Below are 10,700 nucleotides of genomic sequence, written 5' to 3' on the forward strand. Positions count from 1 at the left end.
ATCAACAGATGCGCCAGCTGCTGAGCAAAAAAACGATAGCCCTCATTGAAATTTGAGTTTAAATGGATTTGTTATACAAAATAAATTGGTAACTGAAAGGTACCCTTAAAAACATACAATAAAAAATTATACTTGGTCATGTTTTAAAAAAACACACGCATTTTACTTTCCTCGAATTCGAAATGAAAAGTAGTGTTTAACTCCGGTAAAAGGCATCATTTCAGCCTCGGACTATAAAATACCTCGGCACACAATCTACTATTGAATGATTCACGGTTGGTTACAATACAAAAGGTAATCACGGTCTATATTCCGGTCAATATAAGTCTATCGCAGTTGCAGTCGAAAATAGTGTGTTTTAAAAAATTACATTTTTGGCAGAAAACATTGCTAAGTAATAACTACAAAAGAGTTCCACAATCCGCCTTCAAGTCTAGTTTATGATTCTAAAAGTAATCTAGATTTTTATGTAGGCTTGTCATGCTTGTCACTGTAATTAATTAGGTAAATATGTATCTGCAAGCGACTTTTATACTAGGTAAGTATACATACCTGCATAAGATAAGATTTAGAAAAGTTCGCTACATAACAGATGAAAATTAGACGACAAACTAAATAACAATGTAAAAAGTATAGTCATAATAATATTTTAATGTTATGATTATGATGCAAATTAAAAAGACTAGAAAATACTTAGATACTGTGCGCGGTGGTAAAGGCGATTGCTCACTGCTCTGCTATGATAATAGGTACTTACAGGCAACATCTTGATTACATCAGCTGGTTACCTTTAATAAATTGATTGAATGACTTTAAATATTAATTGAACTACATATTTCACTTTAAAACTTTGACTTTCAATTGTTTTTTATGTAGGCATGGGACGACCCATAACCTAATGAAATTATACGAGTTTTGAGGGAAAAACAAAAAGAATATATTATAAAAAACTTAAATGAAGATTGACATGAAACATAGCTAGTCGCGTATGTTACGTATGTATGGCAAGAGATCCCCTAAAAGTGGAGAATTACTTCATGCGCTGCGTCGTGTTGCATGTGGTAAAACAGCAGGCGCTTATGTTTGTGGCCTATTTCCAACAATTTTATAGAATATATTTATCACAACATGCTCACGACTACAACTGAAATATCTTGAAATAAGTATAATAATATTAATAATACGTAGAATGCCTAACGAAATCTCGCACTGTCGAGTCGAGGCGGAGGGCGGAGCCGCCGTTGCTTCGTCTAAAATCCTTTGAGCTGTTGGTGCGGTAGATAAACAGATATACATATAAACATATTCGTATCTCATATCTCATACATACAAATGTAAATCACGATTTGTAACAACGTACGAAATTTATTGGCTACGGGCTACGGCGTAGCACTTCGTAGCAAAGCTGTGTTTTTCTTTTCTCTTCTCAAGATGGACTGAAAGAGTTGTGGAATATTTTTTTAGGAAAAAAAACCGACTTCAATGGGGGATGCCGCTGAAAGTTCACTTATTGTTAATGGTGCACTCTTAGATTCCAGACAATGAAATGAAAAAGACAGCATCTTTTGCCTAATTATGTAGAAAAGGAGGTAAAACGACCCACTTTTCTAGTAGCATTTCGTTTTTGTAAGGGTCGCAGTTCTAACCTAACCTAACCTACTTTTCTGATAGCAGTTCTGTTCTGTGAGAATCGCAGTTCAAAACCCACCCACTTTTCTAGTAGCATTTCCGGGTCCGGGTCTGGGTCCGGGTCCAAGTTTAGGTCTGGGTCCATAAGGAAGAAAACAAATCGCCAAACGTGAACTATATGTCAGTGAAGAGTTCCATTCTGATCATCATCAGCAGTTCCACTTCATCAAATGTCACTTTTTTAAATGTAAATGCTGGATTTGTTGATGAAAATACAAAAATCACTATATGTATGCCTTTCACATTTGATGAGTTCCCTCGGTTCCTCGTAGGTCTCATCATCAGAACTCGAGCTTGACAAAAATATGTCTTAAAAACTTAAGTTGCTTAACAAACATAAAGAAGAGGACAAATCGCCAAACGTAAACTATGCGTCATTAAAGAGTTCCATTCTGATCATCATCAGCAGTTCCACTTCATCAAATGTCACTTTTTTAAATGGAAATGCTGGATTTGTTGATAAAAATACAAAAATTACTATATGTATGCCTTTCACATTTGAGGAGTTCCCTCGATTCCTCATGGATCCCATCATCAGAACTCGAACTTGACAAAAATGTTTCTTGAAAACCTAACTTGCTTAACAAACATAACGAAGAGGACAAATCGCCAAACGTGAACTATGCGTCATTGAAGAGTTCCGTTCTGATCATCATCAGCAGTTCCACTTCATCAATTGTCACTTTTTAAATGTAAGTGCTTGATTTGATGAAAATACTAAAATCACTATATGTATGCCTTTAATATTTGAGGAGTTCCCTCGATTCCTCATGAATCCCATTATCAGAACTGCTTTTTGTCAAAAACGGGACCAATCTGTATGTATGTACTTATATAGAGTATGAGTATGAGTATAATCAAAAAATGAATTTTCAAAATCGATCCAGAAATGACGGAGTTATGGAGTAACAAACATAAAAAAAACAACCGAATTGAGAACCTCCTCCTTTGAAATCTTGAAGTCGGTTAAAAAAAAAGGGTTTCGGCACATAGTTAACTCATTCACATAAAAACTTTGAATCTTTCCAACGCCTCTACTTTAAGTCCCCGACAAGCTCGGCCGAATTTCACCTTCCCATACAAACGGAGTTTCGTTCTCATTTTACAACTACGTATTGGTTTGTAATGAATCTTTGCACATACAATGACATGAGGTATATCTAGGTTTGTAATTAGTTTATATAGCTCCAGTTTATAAAACAAACGAAATAGAGCAAAAACAAGTTTTGTATGAAAAACTTAAATTCGCTGTATTTTTTTAACTATGGTATTTGAAGCTACATAAACTAATTACAGACATAGATATACCTCATCCTATTGTAAGTACAAACTTTCACAGCAAACTACCCACTCGTTTTAAAATGAGAGCGTAAGTTCTACGTTTGTATGGAGAACCGAGCTTGCCGGGGACCCTTAATATTAGGTTATCGTAAAATTTCCTTTCCTTACCTATACCTATATAGTCTGCATCATCTACTCATCTCAAATGACTTTTTCGTCTAAGACGGTAATCTGTTAAACAAAAGCCATTGTCTCTTTTGTGCGAGCTGTCGGCCTGTGTGTGCCATTGTGTGTTGGCGCGTGCTACGGCGCGTGCGGCGCTCACACACAATGGCCAACCGCTCACAGAAGAGAGACAATGGCTTTTGTTTAGCAGATTACCGTCTTAGACGAAAAAGTCATTTGAGATGATGCAGACTATATGAAAAGACATACGAGATGACAATAAATTATGTTTCGTAAAAGTTTAAATCAATACGAGTAATCAAATCACTACACCTTATACACAGACCACCCCTGGCCACCCACAGGCGGTTTTCTGTGACCTTATAAAAGTTATAAAACAAAGTCCCCCTCCGCGTCTGTCTGTATGTATGTTCGCGATAAACTTAAAAAAAATGCTGAACGGATTTTCATGCGGTTTTCACCTAGGTATCAATAGAGTAATTCTTGAGCATGGTTTAGGAGTATAATTTGTCATGTTTTGTGTAACCCGTGCGAAGCTGGGACGGGGCGCTAGTATCTGATAAAAATGTAAGCCATTCAAATAAAACAGTCTCCTTATGTATCAATTACGCATCAAATTTTTATAAAAAAATATGCTGTCAGTTGGTTATCTTCGTTTCATGCCTAGTGGATGCGAACCCTTACGCCCGTTGCGTCCCAAGGACAGGACCGGAGGGCGAGCTGTCGCACGCATTGCTCCGTGGGCCGTCTTCCGCTCGAGCGCCCCTCCCTGCCGATACCACCCGTAACATAACTCGGCAACAATCGCAAGTATCGCAACCGCATTTTACCGTCGGCACTTACCGCAGCAACATATCGCACTAGTTCAAGAAGTCTTAACTCGATTTATTTGACAGTGACTTTGGATTTTAAAGTTTTTGTAGGGTAAGTTTTAGAAAAAATAAGTAAAATTGTTACATAGTTACTATAGCCCCTCAAACGCTTTTTCCTAAGGCGCGAAATTCATAATTTGTTTGGGAGGTCGAACTCTGACCCCTAGGTAATTTTTTTATAATTTACCGCCCTATTGTACATACTTACTACCTATTTAGTTTGAAGTGAAATAAGTTTGAAGGGCCTTTAAATAGTGAAATGAGTTGCATTAGATTGAGAGCTCATATCAGGTGAACTTTTCGGACTGGGCTGAAGAAGGGGTGAAGAACGTTAATAACCTAATAATACGATTAACAACTACATATTCTACATAAGTCCCCTAAGTATCCTCTTCTACGCTCTATTGTTTACCCTATTTCTCTTATATAGATAAATACGTTTCTTGTAATTTTATGCTAAAATCAATTGGTTGATTTTGAAAGATGAAAAGATGTATCAGGATGGCAGGTGCCACGAAAAGTCACGTGACTACTACCTATTTCCATACACCCCCCCCCCCCCACCCCCTGTCCCCTGCTGTTATAATAAAATTTGACATTAATTTATAAAATGCTGTTTAAACGAAGCTTCCGTTCCGTTACATTTGAAGTGGATATAACCGGGTGGTAGCTTAATCCTAGCCTTTCGAAGATAAAAGTGCCGCACATCTAATTGTAATTACCCGAGTGAGGATTATGTAGATTGGCCATTAACTAAAATGCCATCGAGATATGAAATCTGCTTTCATGTGTTATGCACAATAGGTATTGATAAATTTTCAAATATCATAGATAATAGATATGCAATGACAAAATAATATTTTATATTAATAGCGATGCAATGCAAATTTATACAAATACAAATATCCTTCTGCCCGAGCTACATATTACATATATGAGATTGACTATGATTTTAACCGATGTTAACCAAAAGGGGGACGTTCTCGGAATCTTTTATTTTATTTATTGTCGAAGAAAAATGTCATGGTTATGTATCTATTATCATGGTTATGTAGGCGCAAATAAATTAAATTCTTATAACTGATAACATAAACATTATAGTATTCCAGCGTTGTTCCGGATTTGCCATAGCTCACTGAGGGAGCCTGGGGTTTGCTTGACAACCTAATAACCGAGAGTCGCACCACGCTAAATTTCATGCCAAGTACTAATACATTCCTAATGTAGCTTGCAAACTTAGCGTGGTCAGGTAGCTACCTTCCATTCCAGATGGCAAACTATATAGGCCTTGTTGGTATAGTTTGATTTCCTTGCGGTGTTTCTCTTCACCGAAGATCGAATGATGAAAATCAAATTATAATTTCCCATCGCCTTTTAAGAGTCCCGACAAGCTCGGCCGAATTTCACCTTCCCATACAAACGGAGTTTCGTTCTCATTTTATTTTAAAACGTGTTGGATTGTAACGAAACTTTGCATATACAATGACATTAGGTATATCTAGGTCTGTAATTAGTTCATAATAGCTCCAGTTTATAAAACAAACTAAATAGAGCAAAAACATGTTTTGTATAAAAAACGTAAATTCGCTGTATTTTTTTACTATGGTATCTGAAGCTACATAAACTAATTACAGACCTAGATATAAGTACCTTATCTTATTGTAAGTACAAAGTATCAGAGCAATCTGGAGAGTCGTTTTAAAATGAGTATAGGTAGCGTAACTACGTTTGTATGGAGAACCGAACTTGCCGGGGACTCTTAAAAGGCCCGCCATGGGCGTAAGGAGTAACTAGGTTATAAACTTTTTGTTTTTGTTGCAGTATGGCAGCCGTGAGGTGGCACCTCTCCAAGCTGCTGGTGGCACTGGTCCTGGTCTGTGTCGTGGCAGAACACAACTTCCGGCAGAACCACCGGCCGTTGTCGGTGCAACCGTATATTACAGACGAGGAAGTATGGCACCACCCAATTAAATCATTTGAATCCGCGAATGTCATGTAGTTAATTTTGTACAGGCAGGCGTGGCTCACTTCGCGATTTCGGTGGTCGCTACAAGTACATGCGGCCCACACCAATTTTGGTGTCTAGCCATAGTAGTTGCCGCGCACCGCTTCGGAACGGACGCTTGTTCGCGCTACCTAGCGGTCTTATCTGTCGTAATAGACGCGTTTCGTTAGAGTGAATCTTCTGTACCTAGTACTATTATTTATTCTGTGGTACAGGGGCGATATTCGCTAGGTGCAGGACTGGTGCTACCCTCATTTTGTCGGCTTTTCTACGTTAAATCTTATGGAGTAAAAATGTGACATTCCATAATATTAGGTATGTACAGTCAAGAGTAAAAATATGGGTGCATACAACTTCTCAAAAATATGTCCCATAGTTCTCAATTCGCTGACATAAGAGCTATGGGACATATTTTTGAGTATGATGAGTGCACCCATATTTTTACACTTGACTGTACGTGTATTTGTGACAATCAGCGCCACTTCTCCCTCCACCGACTTCGCACCTTGCCAATTCAAGATATTTTAGTGGTACCAAGATAGCAATAATTATTTGGCCCAATGACATATCTCCACCCTCGCGTTTTTTATAACCGTGAATAAGTTTTAATTTAGAAATCGGACCATCTTCGGAATAGCAAAAAAAAAATGGTTTTTTTTACAACAGATCTAGGTTCAGAGATATGCTAATTGCGGAAAATTGACAACGAATTGGAAAAGGTTTCAAAATCTCTGAGAAATTGAAGTGGACACTTAACTGCCTCATAAATAAGTACTGTCCATACAAGTTTCCGAATTTGTTCCAAGTGGAAAAAACCGCAGTTTCTGAAAATTCCCCTTGGCACAGCGGTAGTTAATTGTTATAGGTACACACTTTTCGTTTGGTCTTGCCTAAAATTATCCGGATCTGCAGCAACCAATGTCGGTGTATCTGTATTTTAGATCCAAATTGCAAACTGGTTAATAGGGAAAATTACGCGAAACTCTGCGTTGGGGAAGCCACTACCACAATCTGAGGGTCTATCGCAAAACAAGAAAATCTAAATTTCGTTATCTAACAGCTCTGTCACTCTTGCATATATATTCGAGCGATAAAGAGGCAGATAGCGAAATTTAGGATTCACGATTCCCGGAAGAAACAAACCGCCTCGATGCATCAATGCCATATTTTATATAAGTATATACAAGTAGGTATAGACGCGCCACCGAGCGACCGGGGGTAAGAGAAAGAATATTCATATAAAATTTGGGCAGTATAGGATTTTTTATCTTTCACTCTTATAAATTTCGGTCTCGCCATCGCCTCCTACCTATGATGCCACCCGGTCGGTGATAAGGACAAAGCATGGCACTATTTTTAACCGACTTCAAGATTTCAAAGGAGGAGGTTCGCAATTCGGTTGTATGTTTTTTTTTTTTTTTTTTAATGTTTGTTACTCCATAACTCCGTCATTTCTGGACCGATTTTGAAAATTCTTTTTTTGATTGTAAGTATATACATACAGATTGGTCCAGTTTTCGTCAAAAAGCAGTTCTGATGATGGGATCCATGAGGAATCGAGGGAACTCCTCAAATGTTAAAGGCATACATATAGTGATTTTAGTATTTTCATCAACAAATCAAGCACTTACATTTAAAAAAGTGACATTTGATGAAGTGGAACTGCTGATGATGATCAGAACGGAACTCTTCAATGATGCATAGTTCACGTTTGGCGATTTGTCCTCTTCGTTATGTTTGTTAAGCAAGTTAGGTTTTCAAGAAACATTTTTGTCAAGCTCGAGTTCTGATGATGGGATCCATGAGGAATCGAGGGAACTCCTCAAATGTGAAAGGCATACATATAGTGATTTTTTTATTTTCATAAACAAATCCAGCACTTCCATTTTAAAAAGTGACATTTGATGAAGTGGAACTGCTGATGATGATCAGAACGGAACTCTTCAATGACGCATAGTTCACGTTTGGCGATTTGTCCTCTTCGTTGTTTGTTAAGCAAGTGAGGTTTTCAAGAAACATTTTTGTCAAGCTCGAGTTCTGATGATGGGATCCATGAGGAATCGAGGGAACTCCTCAAATGCGAAAGGCATACATATAGTGATTTTTGTATTTTTATAAACAAATCCAGCACTTCCATTTTAAAAAGTGACATTTAATGAAGTGGAACTGCTGATGATGATCAGAACGGAACTCTTCAATGACGCATAGTTCACGTTTGGCGATTTGTCCTCTTTGTTATGTTTGTTAAGCAAGTTAGGTTTTCAAGAAACATTTTTGTCAAGCTCGAGTTCTGATGATGGTATCCATGAGGAATCGAGGGAACTCCTCAAATGTGAAAGGCATACATATAGTGATTTTTGTATTTTTATAAACAAATCCAGCACTTCCATTTTAAAAAGTGACATTTGATGAAGTGGAACTGCTGATGATGATTAGAATGGAACTCTTTAATGACGCATAGTTTACGTTTGGCGATTTGTCCTCTTCTTTATGTTTGTTAAGCAACTTAAGTTTTTAAGACATATTTTTGTCAAGCTCGAGTTCTGATGATGAGACCCACGAGGAACCGAGGGAACTCCTCAAATGTGAAAGGCATACATATAGTGATTTTTGTTTTTTTATCAACAAATCCAACATTTACATTTGAAAAAGTGACATTTGATGAAATGGAAACTGCTGATAATGATCAGAATGGAACTCTTCAATGACACATCGTTCACGTTTGGCGATTTGTTCTCTTCCTTATGGACCCAGACCTAAACTTGGACCCGGACTCGGACCCGGACCCGGGTCTGAACATGGACCCCAACTCGGACCCGGACCGAACTCTGACCCAAACTTGGACCCGGACAGCCGGACACGGACCCGGACTCTGATCCGGACCCGGAAATGCTACTAGAAAAGTGGGTTAGGTGGGTGGTTGGGTTTTGAACTGCGATTCTCACAGAACAGAACTGCTATCAGAAAAGTAGGTTAGGTTAGAGCTGTGACCCTTACAGAAACGAAATGCTATCAGAAAAGTAGGTTAGGTTAGGTTAGAACTGCGACCCCTACAGAAACGAAATGCTACTAGAAAAGTGGGTGGTTTTACCTCCTTTTCTACATTATTAGGCAAAAGATGCTGTCTTTTTCATTTCATTGTCTGGAATCTAAGAGTGCACCATCAACAATAAGTGAACTTTCAGCGGCATCCCCCATTGAAGTCGGTTTTTTTTTCTTAAAAATTATCTCTTTCCTCTTATAGGAATCGCAATAAGACTATCTTTCTCTATCAAAGAGTGTCAGGCCTGGTCAGGCCCTTGGGCCCTAGTCAAGATGACAATCGTTGATAGATAACGCCAATGAAACAAATAATGTATGGCAATAGTCACGTGACATTTCGTAGCATCTGTCATCCCATTACATTTTTTCTTTTGGCGTTTGGTGATGTACGATTTTCATCTTGGCTAGACCCTCTGGTTAGAAATTCATCATTGATGGTAAATAGTTCGGTTTGGAATATGTTTTTAAAGGGATTTATTTATAAAAATATTGTTTGCAGTACATCCGCAATATCCACTCCATGATCGACGCATACCGAGGAGACATTGGCGGTAGACTCATCATAGAGACCAACGCCCTCATCGACACCAAGTACCGGACGTGGAAACGAAACGCGGACATGATCAACTCGCTTCTAGCTCTTCCGAAGGGCCTGAACGATGCTGGGCGCTAAACCGTTCTCTTTAACTACCTCGCACTGCCTTGACTTTTATTTTAAATACAAACAAGCGTGATTGTCATTTGATTCGAGTATTTTATTTAACCTGTCGTCTACCCAAGCCGGAGATCTCCGGCAAAAAAAGAGGCATACGCATTTGTCCAGGCTTTGAGAAAAAAGCACCCCTCTATCTAACCAGGGCGGAGATCTCCGGCCAGTATTTTGTACCCCGTAATTTGTTACGGACGGAGATTTCCGGTCTTGATACCTGCAGTCGAAAAGTAGCTTTATTTAAATAAAAATACGTGCTATATTCTATTAGTCGTCATCCAATACAAACGCAATGAAATGAGCTACAGATTGGTGCCGAATATAACTTCACTTTCCAGAAATACGAAGTTTCAAACAGTCAAAGTTCCGCTGTTACTCAGAACGTTTAAAACAATATTTTTACAGGTATATCCTAAAGTAATATACATTTGTCGACAGCCTATATCTTCGAAAGCCAGAATAAATAAAATAAGTTATAATTATAAATCACTATCATAATTTACGAGCATATTTATAAAGAATGTCTAATTTTCCACATCCCGCGAATGAGCCATGATTTCTGTAATGAAATATGTTGAGCAGGGGCGTAGCTAGAGGATATGGCGCCCGGGGCAGTCACCAAATTTGCGCCCCCTGACGACTGACAAAAGTTTCCCTGCTGCTGCCTTTTGCCCATTTTGGCGCCCCCCCTTGGATGGCGCCCGGGGCACTTGCCCCCTCTGCCCCCCCCCCCCTAGTTACGCTACTGATGTTGAGTACAGTATTTCCAATATAAACAAAATGAAACCTGTTTCATGCTCTTCCAAAAAACATAAGCATTGTTAAACAAAAGTATGAAATACGAGCCATAAAGTAGGGTCAAGTGGTTTGCTCGCGTGCTCCGAAAAAACCGTGACAAATACGGGGTCCCCGCGCG

The 10,700-nt window shown here is 38.6% G+C and overlaps 1 protein-coding gene across 1 annotated transcript; it reads left to right on the forward strand.

Annotated features, from left to right (window-relative positions):
- Positions 1-5,850: 5,850 nt before the first annotated feature.
- On the forward strand, positions 5,851-9,812 carry LOC134742552 (uncharacterized). The gene is made up of 2 exons (XM_063675768.1): positions 5,851-5,979; positions 9,575-9,812. The coding sequence occupies exons 1-2, from the start codon at positions 5,851-5,853 to the stop codon at positions 9,746-9,748; spliced, it is 303 nt and encodes a 100-aa protein (XP_063531838.1). The 3' UTR covers positions 9,749-9,812.
- The last annotated feature ends 888 nt before the right edge of the window (positions 9,813-10,700 follow it).

This window comes from Cydia strobilella, chromosome 6, assembly GCF_947568885.1.
Source record: "Cydia strobilella chromosome 6, ilCydStro3.1, whole genome shotgun sequence".
Taxonomy (NCBI): Eukaryota; Metazoa; Arthropoda; class Insecta; order Lepidoptera; family Tortricidae; genus Cydia; species Cydia strobilella.

Coding starts and splice junctions, on each gene's coding strand:
- LOC134742552 (XM_063675768.1), top strand. CDS start 5,851: ATGGCAGCCGTGAGGTGGCACCTCTCCAAGCTGCTGGTGGCACTGGTC. Junction 5,980..9,574: donor CGTATATTACAGACGAGGAA/GTATGGCACCAC, acceptor TATTGTTTGCAG/TACATCCGCAATATCCACTC.